At 40.6% G+C, this 21,227-nt stretch overlaps 2 protein-coding genes across 4 annotated transcripts in view; both read left to right on the top strand.

Annotated features, from left to right (window-relative positions):
- The window catches only part of gpc3 (glypican 3), a 99,409-nt gene that overhangs the window by 46,827 nt on the left and 31,355 nt on the right, over window positions 1–21,227 (top strand). For both annotated transcript variants that reach the window (XM_049737355.2, XM_049737362.2), the window contains exons 4-6: window positions 2,940–3,076; window positions 3,339–3,464; window positions 8,155–8,260. In XM_049737355.2, coding sequence (XP_049593312.1) covers window positions 2,940–3,076; window positions 3,339–3,464; window positions 8,155–8,260 — 369 coding nt within the window. The remainder of the gene's footprint in view (window positions 1–2,939; window positions 3,077–3,338; window positions 3,465–8,154; window positions 8,261–21,227) is intronic.
- Window positions 8,779–20,968, top strand: LOC125979292 (protein starmaker-like). Of its 2 annotated transcripts, XM_068651003.1 has the most exons (15): window positions 8,779–9,639; window positions 10,485–10,601; window positions 11,151–11,340; window positions 11,470–11,574; window positions 12,279–12,383; window positions 13,090–13,194; window positions 13,901–14,005; window positions 14,801–14,905; window positions 15,707–15,811; window positions 16,613–16,717; window positions 17,518–17,622; window positions 18,330–18,434; window positions 19,051–19,200; window positions 19,273–19,359; window positions 19,975–20,428. In XM_068651003.1, the coding sequence occupies exons 3-13, from the start codon at window positions 11,224–11,226 to the stop codon at window positions 19,174–19,176; spliced, it is 1,188 nt and encodes a 395-aa protein (XP_068507104.1). In that variant the 5' UTR covers window positions 8,779–9,639; window positions 10,485–10,601; window positions 11,151–11,223; the 3' UTR covers window positions 19,177–19,200; window positions 19,273–19,359; window positions 19,975–20,428. The 2 variants fall into 2 exon arrangements, with proteins under 2 accessions (XP_068507104.1, XP_068507103.1); XM_068651002.1 differs by lacking the exons at window positions 8,779–9,639; window positions 10,485–10,601; window positions 19,975–20,428 and adding an exon at window positions 20,435–20,968 and having other exon boundaries at window positions 10,626–11,340.

Raw genomic sequence — 21,227 nt, 5'->3', positions numbered from 1 at the left:
GAATCCAACGTTTATGAGCTGGAGTTGTACTGAAATTAGGGCAGTAAGTTGTTTTGATTTCAACTGTATAGTTCTTAATTCGGAATAATTCAACTAGACATTGAACTTTTGAGCACATTTCTTATATGACTTGGGGTACTCAAATAGAGCTCCCAAATAAATGTTTCAATGAGTCAAATATCTATTCATCAAGGTTAATCAGGGTCATGTGAAAATACTGTAAAAAAAAACAAAAAGTAATTCTCATTCAAAACAATGCAATTGGGAGAGTCCCCCTTGCCAAATACCCGCGACTGCGCTCTGTTCATTTTAGCCTTGACATATTTGAGGCCTAATATTGAGAGACACGTTACCTAGATCTTGCTTCATCGTCCATAGCCCCTTATGGAAATAAACACAGAACCTACAATAATAATGAAACTTAAGTCAAAGTCAAAGTCAAAGTCAAAGTCAAAGTCTCCTTTATTGTCAATAACTCCGCATGTCAAGACACACAAAGCGATCGAAATTACGTTTCTCACTATCCCAGGGTAACAAGACAGAGTTCACAACGCACATACAAGTAAACAACACAGGAAAAATAAAACAAGAAGATGAACAATAAGAGTGATAGCACGCTAGCCGCTCCCGATCCACAGCAGAGTCCGGAAAGATGACAGTCAACCAGGCCACTGTGAACACGAGCACACAGCAGGCACGCACTGTCCGGTTCGTGGATCTTATCAGGCGAACGCAACCCATCTTGTCGTCCCGCGAACGAACGTACGCCAGTAGAATGGAAGGCACGGCTGGGCGAGGTGGGGTGGCCGCAAGCCTGGCCCGATGTCTCCGCGCTGGCCCCTCTCCCGCTGCCTCGCAGACCCGCTGCCGACGCATCCCAACAATGCTCCAGGACGGAGCAGTCCGAGCTCACGACGCAGTCCAACCGGGGGAGGAAGAGCAGGCCAGTCCGGCGTCGCTCCATGACGAAGCAGTCCGAGCGCCCTTAATCTCTCCGCACCAAAGTCCAGAACGCCATAAAACCCACTTCCGCCGATGTTGAGCAGAACATGCCCGCCGCACTAGTAGCACGACGTATCACACGAGACGAACATACACAAAACTGCCGGACAAACACTCAGTAAACACTCACAAAACACCGAACGGGACAGAGAGTGGCCGCTGCGTGTGCACGCGCCGCCATCTTGCTCTTCCAGCAATATATATAAAATATATATAAAGATGCTGACTACAAAGTACCAATTATGACCAGTAAAGTGGAATTCTGTTGAAAGTTCAACTTGTTTTCTTTGCTATTTCCGCTTGACATCATGTTGACACGTACATCCAGAGGACCTAAGATGCATGCTTGCAAGTGTGCACACATGCAAATTACAAAGCATGATTGTGTGTTCTATGAGTTGTGGACAGGCCCCATCCTTCCATCTGTGCAGCAGGCTGCCCAGTGAAGATAAAACCGTGCAGGTATTTCCAAGCACTCCCACCGAGACAGGCCTTATCAGCTGCTACCCTGTAGCTTGTGTTAGTCCATCCCTGCGTGACATTAATACCCCGCTAATGTGCCCCATCCTTGAAGATTCTCAAAACAATTGCCATGGGTGGACGAAGGAGCGTCTGTGCTGAATCAGTCCCTTCCAGAGTCCCCCGTGGCTTCTCAAAGAATGTGCCAACCAAAAGAGGAACATGGTTCCACTCACATTAATCATGGCCTGTGGGAGTAGCAGCGACCGCTGCAGGCACCGTGCAACGGGGACAATTACGTGAGAGGGAGATTGGGAGAACAGAGGCTGTGTGCGTGTGTGTCTGTGTGTGCGTGTGCGTGTTTTGTGAAGGTAATACAGATGTTGTGGAGTCCATGGGGAATTCTCCATTTTGGCGAACAGTAGGTGAACGAACAATTGTGTTTGTCTATGTGTTTGTTTTTATTGTATAGTTAGCCAACAAACATAGGATACATTTAAAAGTAAAACAACTGTATACCAAATTAAAACTACATACGTTGTTATGGATTGACCAGCGGGAATTGGGGTGGACCATTCTCCGACCCCCTGCATTAATCAAGAACAAATTGAAGCACACATCTACAAAATATTGCCAATGACGGAGGGTTATGTCCAATTTGATACTTTTAACCTGAAACTTTATGTTGCTCTTCATGTTGTGTGATTGTTTTTTTTTTTTTAGAGCATCTCATTCCCCTTTGTGTGTGTGTGTGTGTGTGTGTGTGTGTTTTTTCTGTTTACATTAGGTCATCCTCATGTCATGGGGTCAAAGTCTATTATGGAGCAGGTGAACGAGCCCGAGGGTCCGCGCCGCCATATTCAGAATATAGATGTCAGCCGTCGACCGACCCAACAGTCTTCATCAGTAATGTGCTGCTGCAGCAGCCGTCTCTTCAGTTTAAGAAGAGCGAGACACAATTAGCTGTTAAATGCTAGATGGCAAAATTAAGCGCAGGCCAGTATCCCCTGGGGAAATTAAACCACCAGCAAATCTTCAAACCAGCAGCTAAACATTAACAACAATTTGCATGTTTATAGCACCTGCAAAACGTGTGCCGAGTGCATTATCTCTGGGAGACAGAGTGAGTTTATTATTGTTACGTACATCCCATGTGGAAACACAATGGCATTTATTTAGGGAGCGAGGCAAACGAGGGGCCTTATTTTATTGCCGCACATTTTGGAATATCGGAATGACAAACTCAAACAGGGCGTGAATGGCTGGCGGATGATACAATGACATGTTTGTTATGCAAATTCCCACTTTCTTCTCTTCTCAAAATAAACACACCTAAACAGATGACAATTTGCAGAGGAGCTCAGCAGATGGAGCGCTGACAGTGCCCGCAGTGGCATCCTTGCTACATGCAGTGACAATAAATACGCTTACTTGCGGGAGCTGGATGCACTCACTCTCATTCACCCTCTCTTCTGCAGGTGAGCAGCATGTGTGGACAATCTCAGCAGCGGTCCACCCGCTCTGTCGTGTCCCCGCCTTTCAGGCATCCCCCTGCTTCTGTGGCCCGCAAAACTCAAGCCTCAGATCCCGATGAGACCTTAGGGGGCCTCCGCAGGTGAGCAGACCACAAGCTTCAGATGAAAAGTTTGTTTGTGTGCCAAAACAACATTGTACTGATTTCAGCCAGTTTCTTTTTCCCCACGTAAGTGATGCAGTAACAATGCCCCTCGGGGCCACTGGCCTGTGCAACACTACTTCAATTAACGCCAATTAGAAGAAGAGACATTGCTACTTTCTCTCTCCCATGGGACTCATCTCATTGGCCAGCTCTCTGGTTTACTCATGTGATGAACATTCTGTTGCTTCACCTTCTTCAGGGAGTTCATTTCCAATCTGAGAGAATTCAGCTCCTTCTACAGTGGGCTCGGGGAGTCTCTGTGCAGCCGAGAGCCGGCTCCGGCAAACCATTCTCTCTGCTGGAATGGGCAAGAAATGACAGACAGGTAAGTCGACGGCTTGTCTTTTTGAATGGAAGAGCACAAAAATCACGTGGGCCAAACTGAAAATATTTTATTGACTTCTGTAGTGCTTGTCCTCATTAGGTTAAACTGTAGTCCATGTTTTGATAGCCTTTTGATTAAGAGAATGGATTTGATGTACTGCTTGACTTCACAGTAAAAAGCAATGAAAAATATTTTTCTATCTATTGATTTACTTCAGCTAAAATGATTTCAATGTTGATCTCGGTAGACTTCCTCTTTCTCACTCGCTCTTTCTTTGCTTGCATCATGCTCGCAGTCAGCACAGTGCTACCATGCGTAGGCAATTATTCTCCTTCTATGGTTTACTTGGCAATTCAGGGGCGGAGCTGTATTCTAATTACCAAATGGCGGGAATGGCGGCCAGTTAAACATAATTGGCATTCATCAACTTCACACACGCACTTGCGTGAATGCGGAGTGTGAGAGTTTTTAGTATCAAGAGAATTTCTGCATACATTTGCCCATAAATGTCCTAAGCTTTCATGAATAAGACCCAATGACAGGAAAGCAGCAGTAGCCAGATGATGAATAGCCCAATGGCGAGACTGAACACAAAAAATTGGTAAAACATCATCAGAGGTGATCTGGAGGTTATGTTTGCTTAGAGCTGATGAGCTTCACGGGAGTGAGGTTGAGAGTAAATCTTGACTTTGGCTCCACTACACTATCAGTATCAGGCATGCTTTTACCATCTTGATTATTCACTTAATTCCTGTTTCCATATTCTCTCCTTCATCTCTTGTTTCCTGTACAACGTCATGTGGTGGTCCACTTCACCCTTACTCTTGAACACCATATCGTATTACTTCCTGCTTTCTGTCCATCCCTTCACACCATCATTTTAAATTTGGCTCTCAAACTCATACTGTAGATTTTACTGCTTGCCTTTTGAATTTTTTTGTAGAGTTTAATCTTTGCACTGGCACGTTTTAGAGGAAATGTGCTCCGGGTGAATTTTTTGACCTCTTGTTCCAGAGGGCAGCTGCAGTGAGAGAGTCTGCCTCAAAGATAGGGAATTTCAGGAGACATGGTGCTAGTGGAGGGGCAGGGTTGTCCTGAGGGGATGATTACAAGCTGGACCGAACGGTGCGATAGGAACGTGTAGGAAGGTTGCAGAGGAGAGTGAATGATGGAATGATTACAATACCTCCTAGCAAGCAATTCTCAGTGTCTCCTCCTATTTTCATGTGTGCGCAAAAACACAAGTGCTTTTTTCCCTTCTCAATTTGTGCTGGATCATCTTCCATAACCATTCCAGATAGAATCATCTTCCAATTGTCTCACATGGTTATAAAAAAAAAAAAAAATTATTGGCTCCTGGGAGAATCAAGTGCTGGATGTTTGCATTACTTCAGCAGTGACCTTAAAGCTAAATATAGTGGGGGTTTTTTTGTTTCCCCCATACCACTCTGAGCTAAAATCACTGGAGGAACTTTTTTCAGCACATCAAACAGCGTCATGCTGATACCTGATAGATTTGAGTGGTGTGTGTGATCTCAAAGAGTACATATCCACCCCTGCATACACGAGAGAGATAAACGATGGAAGGGGAAATGCTTTGTTGAGTCTAAACATTTTTTAATGTCTATGGGAAGAGTTGGTCAGAAAAACCACAAGATACCAGTGCTTATTTTAGTTCAGGTCACACAAGGTGATGTATTGTAACAGCATTGGTCTACAATAGAATCCTAACATTATTCAGTCGCAGGCTGTTAACAATCTGTACAATCTCAATATTAAACCTCTAGTCGTTTGATTTGTTGCTAGAACCGTTGGAAATAATGGAAATAGAAAAAAAAATCAACTGAACTGCATCTTACTGACAAACTTGATTTACATTTATAGTTTCAGCTGACTTTATTTCACCTTGTAAGTGCGATGCAAATCTTGAATTATATTGAGCAGCTGAATTTATATTCTGGCTCATGTGTTTATATTGCTACGAAGTTATGTTTGTTATTGAATGTTTATTTTCTACATAACCGCATCACTCATCCATTTTCGTCTACCACATGGGATTCTCAAAGTGTGGTACGTGGGCTCCCTCTAGTGTTTGGTAAAAGAATCACTAAGTACAGTTAACAGTTAAGTTAAATCCTTTAATATTTTATATTTATATTATATTATATATTTTAAGTACACTTTTGACTTTCATGTGCAATACCTTTTAATTAAGTCATTATTTATGGACAGCTTCCTATGTCAAAGTTATAAAAAAATAATACTTCAGATTTATATAATGCTTTTTTAGCCACCACACGCTTTACAGTGGGTACATTATTCATATGCTCACGCATTTCCATGATGGTGGTGGTAAAATACGTAGGTAGCCACAGAGGCAGGCTGACGCAGGCATGACTGCCAGTGTGCGCCCCTCAGACCACCACCAAACATTCGCAACCTGGCATATGCCAGTGTAAGTGGCACATTAAAGTTAATTTTTATTGTTCAAACTGTGCGTAATTCACAATGATACACAATGTGGATATGCAACAACCTCGTTTTTGTTGAACACTTAGGCCCACTATTCTACTCAGTAGCGGCTACTGTATTTTAATGATGGGGGTACTTGGACAGCAAAGTCTTTTTTGAGAACCTAGTTGCCATGGAAGCAGACTAATATGTCCGACCACGTGTCCCTGACCAAATCTGCCAATTTACTTTTCAAGTTCTATCCAATCTTACCTTAACTCATGAACAAAAAGCAGAGACCCCAAACCACATTTTACATTGGCAGAAAGAGAATTAAAAAAAAAAATCAAATGAATAATTACAGCATTGTGGGGAAAGTCAACCAATTACTTTCAGGACCTTGTATGTATTGTGCAATACAACATTGCATGTGGTGAAAAGCAGCAGTGCATTATTAACAGAAGCCACAAAACAGGAAAGTGTGACCTCTGACCATGTCTGTCAGCTTGGGTGGGTGTGCGCCCTCAAGTCATGCGGAAGGGAACAGCTACACGTCTGGTGAGAATCAGCCAGTTTAATTTAGGTTAAATCATCTGATCAAAGAACTGAATTAGAACAGTTATAGATAACAATATTACTACAATATGTTACATTTGGTAAGATTACAGGTATTTATTGCAAGGAGCATGAACCTACTTTCCATCAGTCAGAGCTCTTCTAATCCTCCTCCCTCTTCAACCCACACCTCCCCTGATCCTATGCTAAATGGATCCCACATCTCGTTTCATTATTAATGAGATAATTAGCAACGGAAAGGGTGGAGATCGTGCTTAATAGGAAGAATAAATAATTACGGAAAACGTCTTCTGAATTTAATGGAAAGTTGGAATTAGTCCACAGAAAAAAATCAGATTAATGGAAATTGAAGGTGACGTGTGTGTGTGTGTGTGTGTGTGTGTGTGTGTGTGTGTGTGTGTGTGTGTGTGTGTGTGTGTGTGTGTGCGTGCGTGCGCGCGTGTGTGCGTGTGTGTGTGTGTGTGTGTGTGTGCGCGCGTGTGTGTGTGCGTGTGTGTGAGATAGAGGGCGATATGGGAACACAGTTACCTCATGCTTTCCAGTCCATCTTCTTAGTGACAGCAGCAGACGTATTACCTCAAACCGTACTTTTCGTCAAGGTTAGGGTTAGTTTACACTAATAATGATGTGAAAACATTAAAATGTTACCAAAATTACAGTTAGCAGAGATTTCATGATGGCAACAATTTGACGCCAGAGCTAATTATTTTCTTAAGTGGTCCACACACAAAGCCTTAATTGGTCCACATTTCCTCCTTTCTTTGTCATCAGTGGCCCAATAATGAAATATTTCTGTACTTGAGACTACAGAGGACTCCTCCCCATTAATTATTTGAAATAATGTTGTTGTGTAACTGACCTACAAACGCAGATGAATGCCACTCAGTTCATGTTAAATTGTATATTTACGTGACCTCTGCCCTCTATTTAAAACAAAACAAAAGAGAGAATCTACCATTCACATAATTTCCACAAGGTGGTAGTAAAGTCCTAGTTTTAGTAATGTAGAGAACTATAACGTGTTTTTTCTCTACTGTAGTTTTAACAAATGCTGTTATTAAGGTTTTAGCTTTTTCTTCTTTATCATAGAAGATTCAGTGTAGCTACTCGACAGGTGACTTCTACAAAAGTGTTCCTGTGCCTCTGCGCTGAAAACATTTAATAACCACTCTCATTTTCATGTCTTGAAACTAAACTTCAAGCTGTTTCGATGGATTTGATATTATTTTACTGATGGCATGCAGCACACTGGACCAATGCTTTGCACGTCTGCCTCACAGTTCTGAGGTTTGGGGCTTAAATCTCTACTCTGGCGTTCCTGTATGGCAGTTGCATGTTCACCCTTATCTGACTTTTCTACAAGTAGTCCGACTTACAGAAACATGTGTGTTAGATTTATTGCAAACTCTAAATTCCCCAATGTGGTGAATGTGAAGAGATGTTTGTCTACCTCTTAGTTCCAGCGCAACTTTATAATGAGGACAAGCACTATAGATAATGGATGGATGACATAGAGCTGGTAAATAAAATCATCAAAAGTAAACAAAATTATACTGAGTAGTCTTAATACATTTTCTACACTCTTGCAGCCCCCCCCCGTGATGTCAGTGCCATGTGCCGATTATTTCAAAATCAACTCCATAATGCATTGCTGTCCTGTCAGGTTTTCGGGGCCCAGCCTGAAGCGGTCGGGTTCTGAATCCCGGAGCAACAAGCCCCTCGAGCCTGTCATCAGTCAGATGATAGACAAACTCAAGCACATCAACCAGGTGAGTGTTATGATTTTTTTTTTTTTTTTTTTTTTTTTAATGTAATGCGGGAATTTGGTAATGTGTGTACACTTACCTGTGAGCCAATGTCAACACGCCTGTGTTGCGGGGGTCATCCGAGACAAGCGAACATTTGTTGATTGTATAAGTGTTAGTAGCAAGAACTTGCGAAACCATTTGTGTCTCACCTGAGACACACATCGTGCGGCCAGTGTAGGACACTCGCGGGGCGATGAAGAAGAATGTTTTCACGTTTAAAAATTATTTGCACTGTAAGCCCCAGCTGTTTTCAGGGTTGGAGACCTATTTTTCATACTGTCATCGCCGTGGAAACCAATTTTTGGAGTGCGGCTGGCAGGACCCAGAACTGCTTGCACTAAGGCTCAAAGTTAGCAGGCAGATGGTTCTTGCAGGGGCTGTGGCTAAATTTCCTGCTTCCTGGTGGCAGAACTTGTTGCTGTCAACATGTTAAATCACCAAAGCACCACAAACACAGACGCATTTGCCTAAAGTGTGTGTGTGTGTGTGTGTGTGTGTGTGTGTGTGTGTGTGTACTTGTTTTTATTAGTATGGGGGGTCCGAAGACAGGGAGCCCACCAACAAAGTGGGGCCCTGTGTCGTTGTGGGGTCCAAAATCATGGACCCCACTCGGGAAACCACTCTAAAACAGCTTGAAATGCTCTAACAACATGCCTCACGAATTTTTTTCACTTACCCCTCATGGTCGCAATGTTGAGAATTGTGTGTGTGAAGTGTGTGTGCTCAGTAGCGGCCCCCCGACCATGGCAAGTGGTACTGCAAGTATACACACTACCGGAAGTGTGTGTGATTCAACCAATCAGGGCACCTCGTGATCCGAGTGTTGATTAAGAAAATAAAATGCTATTTCCTGTAGATTTAAACCAGGTAATTATTATTTTAGTAACCATAGCAGCTAAAATAATACTGTAAACATAAAATTCCTGCATTACAATTGCAATTTATCTACGTTATTTAATATTCATTACACTTGCTTTATAAAAATACGCTCATTCTATTAGGCTTATTTTAAAAACTGTCTCGTGCATTTTTCATGTTCTAAACATAAAAATAAAGGTATAAATAAATAGTAATTTATTCTTTACCATCAGTTTACATATTAGTTAAATCAGCATCTCGTGCATTTTTCATGTTCTAAACATAAAAATAAAGGTATAAATAAATAGTAATTTATTCTTTACCATCAGTTTACATATTAGTTAAATCAGCAGGTATTGCATGTGTTAGCTTAATGCGGCTAAAACCATCAGCTTAACGTCACTTCGCCACGTGTGACGCCGCCAGACTGAGACTGCTCCGCGACGAAGACACGCTGCTCATAACGAAACACAACATACACGGTGAGTAAATCAACTGCATGTAAATACTAAGTACAAGAAACTGATGTAGAAATGCTTTTTGTCCAGACCCCGAGGGGTTTATATGCAATGATTATGGCTTCGGATTCGGTATATTGTCACTCGGATGGCGTAACGTTTTCCCCTCAGACAGTCCGGCTTTTTAACTTGTTATTCATCTTAGCTTGCAGTGGTTTTAAAAACAATGGTGTAAAAGAGAACGACAGAGTTATAGAACGAATTCAGGATGATTTCGATGTGCTAATGTTTCATAATTGCTAAGCCCAGAACCGGACTCTGGCCGTAATTGCCGAAACCACTTCAAAACTCGTCAAACACGTGTGTGCTCAGTGTTATGATATATCTGCATGTCTTCTGTATTTCTCGGTGGTTTTCTATCATGTAAGAATGCTTTCTTTAAATAACACAAGCATTCTGACGCAAATAAAACTATCCGGAAACTAGCTTATTGGCTAATTAGCTACCGCTAATCAGGATGCTACGTTCACTTTTCAAACACAAACATAATAAAAACGAGTTGGTAGCTCCTGAAAAGTATAACGAGTTATACTGGTAAAACTATTGAAATAACTTTTCTTTGGATGCAGCACCTGGTTGGAACTGTGACTAGTTAAAAGTAACAAAGCTCAGCTTCAAACCGACAAACATTTTCATTAATATATCAGTATTTTCTGAAAAATATTCTTTCTTTAATCACTCTTGTTCTGTTAGTTCTCAGGCCAGGCTTATTCCTTCAGTCTTTATACAGTGGATGATTACAAATCTTTTAAAATTAATATAGAGTGCTTGTTAAAGTTCTCTCTGCCATGTTTTGAATTATTTTTTAGAGCCAGAAATGTCCAAAAGGAAAGCAAGAAAAAAGCCTGCTGATGAAGCAGCCTTTTACATTTAATCCTCAAAGGACAAACCTGGACTAGTGGAAAGATTTATTGATGATCAAAAAGGTAATAAACTCATTTTTAGACCATTTATCCATTAAGTATATATTTATTTATTTTATAAAACAACACAAAAAACAATCAAATTCAGATTGGTTGTTGTATTTCTGTTTCTAAGCGAGAACTTAGTATTAAAATTGTAAGATAACACCACAATTATTTGGTTAAAGGTGTATCTTAAAGAAATATTTTGCCAAACAAGCAAGTACTCTGAAAAGGAGAGTACATTTCTCTTTGACTTTGAATGGCAGAATCATTACTGGTGGTATGTATATCCAAATATTTTCTATACAATAATTATGAACTCTAGAAAGAGACTGGAATAAAATACCCTAAATTAGTGAGTCACTCAGAAGCAATATTTCAATAACACATCAGGATTGTGGCATTAACAATTTTTTTTATTTAGTGCTATGACGTTCAAAAAGACATTGTTTCCCTCTCAACTTTTCTTTTGAAATGTTGCAAGTTTTTATTTCTGTAAGCCAACTTTTATTTTACTAAAAAACTAGTTATATGATACAAAATGTTTGATTTCTGTTTTTTCTTTCCTAGTATTGATGCATCAACAGAGGATGGCTCTCTTGGAAGATTAGTGAATGACAACCACAAGTCTCCAAACTGCACCATGAAAAAAATAGTAAATGACGAGCCCCATTTGTGCCTTTTTGCCATCAAAAACATAGAAATGGGAACTGAAATCAATTACAACTATGGTGATTCTAAATGGCCATGGCGTGAAAAAGTAAGTCAGTAAGATCAAGTATGCAAGTTGGAATATTAATTTGTTATTAAAAAAAGGAAGATTTTTGTCTCTTTTATTTGAATTACTCTCAGTATGATGTTGGTAAGTTATTTGTGGTTTTGATTCCAGGTGACAGGCTCTCAGGCTCCTGTTGACGGTGCGCTGCCTGAACCAGCCCGAACTTGGCAGGACTCTGGCCCTGATGATAACATCAAACAAGATGCCAGCCAACAGGTAACATTCAGTTAGACTTTGTTGTAAGAAATAAACTTTGTAGACCTTTCCTTGTTCTCTTAGTTTACAGCTTTTAGTTGGAAAGCTGTTCTTTAGTCAGAAGGTACCTTAAACAGCATTCAGCCAACCATTGGATCACATGGTTTTAGTGGTTCTCCTCATAGAGCCCAAACGAACCAGTGGCACACACACCTATAGAAGGATTGTTAAAACATGCGCCCATGGGTGTCCAACCAAGCCAATCATTCACACACACAACAGATTTCTGATGGCTACTTGTGGGGCCCTCCGTATGGATCTAAAGTTGTCTTGGTTATTCCAACCAAGCCAATCATTCACACACACACAATAACAGATTTCTGATGGCTACTTGTGGGGCCCTCCGTATGGATCGAAAGTTGTCTCATGTTTTTAGATCATATTTTGGTTATGGACATTATGGAGGCTGATTATATTACAGCTATAGTTCCACACATCCTCAACAGCAAAACGGCTAAAGTGTCATGCTGAAGGATGCTCCACTACATCCATAAAGATGCTGTTATAGGACCTGATTAGACATCAGGTCTGACTGGAACACTTTAGTTAGAAAAGCTTGTTTGGTTTTGGGGACTAACTTCACATGATTTAACTATACAGGTCTTGAGTCTGTCATTTGTGGTGTCTGTATGATGTTGGTAAGTTATTTGTGGTTTTAATTCCAGGTGACAGGCTCTCAGGCTCCTGTTGACGGTGCGCTGCCTGAACCAGCCAGAACTTGGCAGGACTCTGACCCTGATGATAACATCAAACAAGATGCCAGCCAACAGGTAACATTCAGTTAGACTTTGTTGTAAGAAATAAACTTTGTAGACCTTTTCTTGTTCTCTTAGTTTACAGCTTTTAGTTGGAAAGCTGTTCTTTAGTCAGAAGGTACCTTAAACAGCATTCAGCCAACCATTGGATCACACGGTTTTAGTGGTTCTCCTCATAGATCCCAAACGAACCAGTGGCACACACACCTATAGAAGGATTGTTGAAACATGCGCCCATGGGTGTCCAACCAAGCCAATCATTCACACACACATAACAGATTTCTGATGGCTACTTGTGGGGCCCTCCGTATGGATCTAAAGTTGTCTTGGTTATTCCAACCAAGCCAATCATTCACACACACACAATAACAGATTTCTGATGGCTACTTGTGGGGCCCTCCGTATGGATCAAAGGTTGCCTCATGTTTTTAGATCATATTTTGGTTATGGACATTATGGAGGCTGATTATATTACAGCTATAGTTCCACACATCCTCAACAGCTAAACGGCTAAAGTGTCATGCTGAAGGATGCTCCACTACATCCATAAAGATGCTGTTATAGGACCTGATTAGACATCAGGTCTGACTGGAACACTTTAGTTAGAAAAGCTTGTTTGGTTTTGGGGACTAACTTCACATGATTTAACTATACAGGTCTTGAGTCTGTTATTTGTGGTGTCTGTATGATGTTGGTAAGTTATTTGTGGTTTTAATTCCAGGTGACAGGCTCTCAGGCTCCTGTTGACGGTGCTCTGCCTGAACCAGCCAGAACTTGGCAGGACTCTGACCCTGATGATAACATCAAACAAGATGCCAGCCAACAGGTAACATTCAGTTAGACTTTGTTGTAAGAAATAAACTTTGTAGACCTTTTCTTGTTCTCTTAGTTTACAGTTTTTAGTTGGAAAGCTGTTCTTTAGTCAGAAGGTACCTTAAACAGCATTCAGCCAACCACTGGATCACACGGTTTTAGTGGTTCTCCTCATAGAGCCCAAACGAACCAGTGGCACACACACCTCTACATGGATATTTGAAACATGCGCCCATGGGTGTCCAACCAAGCCAATCATTCACACACACATAACAGATTTCTGATGGCTACTTGTGGGGCCCTCCGTATGGATCTAAAGTTGTCTTGGTTATTCCAACCAAGCCAATCATTCACACACACACAATAACAGATTTCTGATGGCTACTTGTGGGGCCCTCCGTATGGATCAAAGGTTGCCTCATGTTTTTAGATCATATTTTGGTTATGGACATTATGGAGGCTGATTATATTACAGCTATAGTTCCACACATCCTCAACAGCTAAACGGCTAAAGTGTCATGCTGAAGGATGCTCCACTACATCCATAAAGATGCTGTTATAGGACCTGATTAGACATCAGGTCTGACTGGAACACTTTAGTTAGAAAAGCTTGTTTGGTTTTGGGGACTAACTTCACATGATTTAACTATACAGGTCTTGAGTCTGTTATTTGTGGTGTCTGTATGATGTTGGTAAGTTATTTGTGGTTTTAATTCCAGGTGACAGGCTCTCAGGCTCCTGTTGACGGTGCTCTGCCTGAACCAGCCAGAACTTGGCAGGACTCTGACCCTGATGATAACATCAAACAAGATGCCAGCCAACAGGTAACATTCAGTTAGACTTTGTTGTAAGAAATAAACTTTGTAGACCTTTTCTTGTTCTCTTAGTTTACAGTTTTTAGTTGGAAAGCTGTTCTTTAGTCAGAAGGTACCTTAAACAGCATTCAGCCAACCATTGGATCACACGGTTTTAGTGGTTCTCCTCATAGAGCCCAAACGAACCAGTGGCACACACACCTCTACATGGATATTTGAAACATGCGCCCATGGGTGTCCAACCAAGCCAATCATTCACACACACATAACAGATTTCTGATGGCTACTTGTGGGGCCCTCCGTATGGATCGAAAGTTGTCTTGGTTATTCCAACCAAGCCAATCATTCACACACACATAATAACAGATTTCTCATGGCTACTTGTGGGGCCCTCCGTATGGATCGAAAGTTGTCTTGGTTATTCCAACCAAGCCAATCATTCACACACACAACAGATTTCTGACAGCTACTTGTGGGGCCCTCCGTATTGATCGAAGGTTGTCTCATGTTTTTAGATCATATTTTGGTTATGGACATTATAGAGGCTGATTATATTACAGCTATAGTTCCACACATCCTCAACAGTTAAACGGCTAAAGTGTCATGCTCAAGGATGCTCCACTACATCCATAAAGATGCTGTTATAGGACCTGATTAGACATCCAGAACTGACTGTAACACTTTAGTTAGAAAAGCTTGTTTGGTTTTGGGACTAACTTCACATGATTTAACTATACAGGTCTTGAGTCTGTCATTTGTGGTGTCTGTATGATGTTGGTAAGTTATTTGTGGTTTTAATTCCAGGTGACAGGCTCTCAGGCTCCTGTTGACGGTGCGCTGCCTGAACCAGCCAGAACTTGGCAGGACTCTGACCCTGATGATAACATCAAACAAGATGCCAGCCAACAGGTAACATTCAGTTAGACTTTGTTGTAAGAAATAAACTTTGTAGACCTTTTCTTGTTCTCTTAGTTTACAGCTTTTAGTTGGAAAGCTGTTCTTTAGTCAGAAGGTACATTAAACAGCATTCAGCCAACCATTGGATCACACGGTTTTAGTGGTTCTCCTCATAGAGACCAAACGAACCAGTGGCACACACACCTATAGAAGGATTGTTGAAACATGCGCCCATGGGTGTCCAACCAAGCCAATCATTCACACACACATAACAGATTTCTGATGGCTACTTGTGGGGCCCTCCGTATGGATCGAAAGTTGTCTTGGTTATTCCAACCAAGCCAATCATTCACACACACATAATAACAGATTTCTGATGGCTACTTGTGGGGCCCTCCGTATGGATCTAAAGTTGTCTTGGTTATTCCAACCAAGCCAATCATTCACACACACATAATAACAGATTTCTGATAGCTACTTGTGGGGCCCTCCGTATGGATCGAAGGTTGTCTCATGTTTTTAGATCATATTTTGGTTATGGACATTATGGAGGCTGATTATATTACAGCTATAGTTCCACACATCCTCAACAGTTAAACGGCTAAAGTGTCATGCTCAAGGATGCTCCACTACATCCATAAAGATGCTGTTATAGGACCTGATTAGACATCCAGAACTGACTGTAACACTTTAGTTAGAAAAGCTTGTTTGGTTTTGGGGACTAACTTCACATGATTTAACTATACAGGTCTTGAGTCTGTCATTTGTGGTGTCTGTATGATGTTGGTAAGTTATTTGTGGTTTTAATTCCAGGTGACAGGCTCTCAGGCTCCCGTTGATGGTGCGCTGCCTGAACCAGCCAGAACTTGGCAGGACTCTGACCCTGATAATAACATCAAACAAGATGCCAGCCAACAGGTAACATTCAGTTAGACTTTGTTGTAAGAAATAAACTTTGTAGACCTTTTCTTGTTCTCTTAGTTTACAGCTTTTAGTTGGAAAGCTGTTCTTTAGTCAGAAGGTACCTTAAACAGCATTCAGCCAACCATTGGATCACACGGTTTTAGTGGTTCTCCTCATAGAGCCCAAACGAACCAGTGGCACACACACCTATAGATGGATATTTGAAACATGCGCCCATGGGTGTCCAACCAAGCCAATCATTCACACACACATAAAAGATTTCTGATGGCTACTTGTGGGGCCCTCCGTATGGATCGAAAGTTGTCTTGGTTATTCCAACCAAGCCAATCATTCACACACACATAATAACAGATTTCTGATGGCTACTTGTGGGGCCCTCCGTATGGATCTAAAGTTGTCTTGGTTATTCCAACCAAGCCAATCATTCACACACACATAATAACAGATTTCTGATAGCTACTTGTGGGGCCCTCCGTATGGATCGAAGGTTGTCTCATGTTTTTAGATCATATTTTGGTTATGGACATTATGGAGGCTGATTATATTACAGCTATAGTTCCACACATCCTCAACAGTTAAACGGCTAAAGTGTCATGCTCAAGGATGCTCCACTACATCCATAAAGATGCTGTTATACGACCTGATTAGACATCCAGAACTGACTGGAACACTTTAGTTAGAAAAGCTTGTTTGGTTTTGGGGACTAACTTCACATGATTTAACTATACAGATCTTGAGTCTGTCATTTGTGGTGTCTGTATGATGTTGGTAAGTTATTTGTGGTTTTAATTCCAGGTGACAGGCTCTCAGGCTCCTGTTGACGGTGCGCTGCCTGAACCAGCCAGAACTTGGCAGGACTCTGACCCTGATGATAACATCAAACAAGATGCCAGCCAACAGGTAACATTCAGTTAGACTTTGTTGTAAGAAATAAACTTTGTAGACCTTTTCTTGTTCTCTTAGTTTACAGCTTTTAGTTGGAAAGCTGTTCTTTAGTCAGAAGGTACCTTAAACAGCATTCAGCCAACCATTGGATCACACGGTTTTAGTGGTTCTCCTCATAGAGCCCAAACGAACCAGTGGCACACACACCTATAGATGGATTGTTGAAACATGCGCCCATGGGTGTCCAACCAAGCCAATCATTCACACACACATAAAAGATTTCTGATGGCTACTTGTGGGGCCCTCCGCATGGATCGAAAGTTGTCTTGGTTATTCCAACCAAGCCAATCATTCACACACACATAATAACAGATTTCTGATGGCTACTTGTGGGGCCCTCCGTATGGATCTAAAGTTGTCTTGGTTATTCCAACCAAGCCAATCATTCACACACACACAATAACAGATTTCTGATGGCTACTTGTGGGGCCCTCCGTATGGATCAAAGGTTGCCTCATGTTTTTAGATCATATTTTGGTTATGGACATTATGGAGGCTGATTATATTACAGCTATAGTTCCACACATCCTCAACAGCTAAACGGCTAAAGTGTCATGCTGAAGGATGCTCCACTACATCCATAAAGATGCTGTTATAGGACCTGATTAGACATCAGGTCTGACTGGAACACTTTAGTTAGAAAAGCTTGTTTGGTTTTGGGGACTAACTTCACATGATTTAACTATACAGGTCTTGAGTCTGTTATTTGTGGTGTCTGTATGATGTTGGTAAGTTATTTGTGGTTTTAATTCCAGGTGACAGGCTCTCAGGCTCCTGTTGACGGTGCTCTGCCTGAACCAGCCAGAACTTGGCAGGACTCTGACCCTGATGATAACATCAAACAAGATGCCAGCCAACAGGTAACATTCAGTTAGACTTTGTTGTAAGAAATAAACTTTGTAGACCTTTTCTTGTTCTCTTAGTTTACAGCTTTTAGTTGGAAAGCTGTTCTTTAGTCAGAAGGTACCTTAAACAGCATTCAGCCAACCATTGGATCACACGGTTTTAGTGGTTCTCCTCATAGAGCCCAAACGAACCAGTGGCACACACACCTATAGATGGATTGTTGAAACATGCGCCCATGGGTGTCCAACCAAGCCAATCATTCACACACACATAACAGATTTGTGGTGGCTACTTGTGGGGCCCTCCGTATGGATCTAAAGTTGTCTTGGTTATTCCAACCAAGCCAATCATTCACACTCACATAATAACAGATTTCTGATGGCTACTTGTGGGGCCCTCCGTATGGATCGAAGGTTGTCTCATGTTTTTAGATCATATTTTGGTTATGGACATTATGGAGGCTGATTATATTACAGCTATAGTTCCACACATCCTCAACAGCTAAACGGCTAAAGTGTCATGCTGAAGGATGCTCCACTACATCCGTAAAGATGCTGTTATAGGACCTGATTAGACATCCAGAACTGACTGGAACACTTTAGTTAGAAAAGCTTGTTTGGTTTTGGGGACTAACTTCACATGATTTAACTATACAGGTCTTGAGTCTGTCATTTGTGGTGTCTGTATGATGTTGGTAAGTTATTTGTGGTTTTAATTCCAGGTGACAGGCTCTCAGGCTCCTGTTGATGGTGCGCTGCCTGAACCAGCCAGAACTTGGCAGGACTCTGACCCTGATGATAACATCAAACAAGATGCCAGCCAACAGGTAACATTCAGTGCGACTTTGTTGTAAGAAATAAACTTTGTAGACCTTTTCTTGTTCTCTTAGTTTACAGCTTTTAGTTGGAAAGCTGTTCTTTAGTCAGAAGGTACCTTAAACAGCATTCAGCCAACCAACCATTGGATCACACGGTTTTAGTGGTTCTCCTCATAGAGCCCAAACGAACCAGTGGCACACACACCTATAGATGGATTGTTGAAACATGCGCCCATGGGTGTCCAACCAAGCCAATCATTCACACACACATGACAGATTTCTGATGGCTACTTGTGGGGCCCTCCGTATGGATCTAAGGTTGTCATGGTTATTCCAACCAAGCCAATCATTCACACACACATAACAGATTTCTGAAATATGGTTTCTTGTGGCTTCTTTGTTGTAAATTTTGGAGCCTTTTCCATGTTTTATATGTAAAATTTCCTGTGATATAAGGTTTTGGCATATTTCAGAGGATGTGTACAGCACCGGTCGTCTACCAGTTAAGATATTGGACAGAAATTTTAATTATTTTGAGCAAAGAAATTCTAGTCTTTATATTAATACAGCATATAAGAGTAGCTTGCAGAAACTAACAACACATTTCTTTTAATTCCCTCCATAGAGCTATCAATTATCAAAGGAGTTTCTCAAAGTGGACTACTCAGACAGTGATGATACTGACAATGATTCCCAAAAGGACTGCTCTGTACCTCTGCAAATCAATCTGCTCAAAACAAGAGTATATTAAATTTGACCAAGCATTCTTATACAGGTGCAGTTAATTTTTGTTTTAGAATATTGCTATACTGTGGTTTTTTTCTGTACTTAAAAATCATCATTTCAGATGGGCTGATCCCAGAAGTGATAGAAGTGACCTCTTGTACCTCCGCATCTCGTGGCCCAAGTAATGAAAAGTCTGCCAAAAAGGGAGGTGAGTTTAGAGTAATCCTTTTCAATATATAACTTTATCACAGTTGCTTTTAAATTGCCCAATTGTTACTACTGTATCAGTATCTAATTATCCTCACATATGCTGCTTACTAAGATTTAGATGACCCAAGCAAGATATATTAAACACCACTTGACTTTTTTTCTTAGACATGTAAGGTCTAAACTTTTGAATTTTGTCATAAAATGAAAATTGACCCATCCTTTCTCATGTGAGTTACAGGTCATTGCTAACCTTGATTATATGTGAGATGTTTGTTTACATCTATTTTTAAATAGGGGTAATGTATATATGACACATTTACCTCAAAAGAGAGAAAGAAAAATTGCTCTAGATTAACCTATTAGTGAATATGCAAATTCACACATTGTCACACCAAGGCAGATACCATTCTTATACAGCTTGCATTTAATTTTTTACACACAATATATTTCCAAATTTACTTTTATCATCTTTGTTTGTCCATGTGTAGCACGTTATCAAAGCAAATTCCCCATACATGTAAAACACTGTCTGAAAAAGGTTTTTCTCTGATTTTTATTTTTTATTTTCCCTGATTTTGCAACAACTTGTATCTGTTCTTAATGGTTTTGTCAGAGAAATGGTGCATCCCAATGTGCTGCCATGGTGGAGTTTGACTGCCTGTGCAACCTCTGTAGGGTCCAGGAATTGCTTCATCTACCAGCAGTGACATTCTGGTCAAATGCAAAACTGCTTAAAAGTAGTCAAGAAAATGAGAGACCTCTTTCCCCCACCACCAAAACTGGGGGCATTCTAATGTTACCCTTTTGTGCATCTATTTTTAATTTTGTTAATATCAAAACAGCTGACACTGAAGACCACCTAGCAACTTAAATGACCGGATTAATATCTCAGATATTAACTGATTTACTTATGTCTATTGTAGGCTCATCACTGTTGACAAAGATAGTTGACGTTATAAAATATCTCATTTGAATTATATTGTCGGATAATTGTACATAAAGTGAATGTATTCTTTATGCAATTTTGTTCTAATTAAGTTGTAAACTAAAAAGTGCTCTTCCTATGCCCTTAGGTAACGGAAAAGTTGTGAAAAGAAGCTGGACCCCAGAGGAATGTGCTGCAGTAAATAAACATTCAAGGAAGTATATATTGACAAATCAGGTTCCTGGTAAGCTTGACTGCGAGAGATGCATTGCTGCAGAACCACAAGCACCGAGCTGTTAAGTACTTTGTCAAAAAGAGAATAACCACCATGAGGAGAAAATATGAGTGAAACAGCTTCCCTTAACAGAGATAGAAACACATGGCTGGTCCTGTTTCACCATTTGTTCACTATTTGTTTGTGATTTTTTTTATGCTCCACTTCTCCTGTTCGTAAATGTTAGATTAAATAAGTTCCTTTATTCATTGGCTACATTTGTAATGTGTCCATTTAAAATTTTGACTCAAGACAATTATTACTTGTAAATCCTGTGTACTTTATAGTTAGCTAAAATGCAGAATTTAAATATTTTAAAATGTACCAATATGACTGAACAAATTGAAGAATATTAAGACTGTGACCAAGGAAAATGGACCAGAATCTGAATAAAGACTTCAGAATGTATTTTAGAATGCACATTTCAATGTATATCTAGTATATTTAGCCAGATGAAAGTATTAATAACACTAACAAAACTTTTAGGTTTTCTCAAATGATTAAGTCCACACAAATGCATGTTTGGGTTAGATTAGGGTTGGGGTTGAACTTGATAGATCCTCTTTATAAAGGCAGACCTAACAAGTCTTAAATCTTAACAGCAAGCTCCATAACTGGCTAAAAAAATAATGTGTGTATAGGTAGACCTCTTAAGGTTGAAATATTA

This window comes from Syngnathus scovelli, chromosome 1 (genome assembly GCF_024217435.2).
Source record: "Syngnathus scovelli strain Florida chromosome 1, RoL_Ssco_1.2, whole genome shotgun sequence".
Taxonomy (NCBI): Eukaryota; Metazoa; Chordata; class Actinopteri; order Syngnathiformes; family Syngnathidae; genus Syngnathus; species Syngnathus scovelli.
This window is presented reverse-complemented; position numbering and strand designations above follow the sequence as displayed.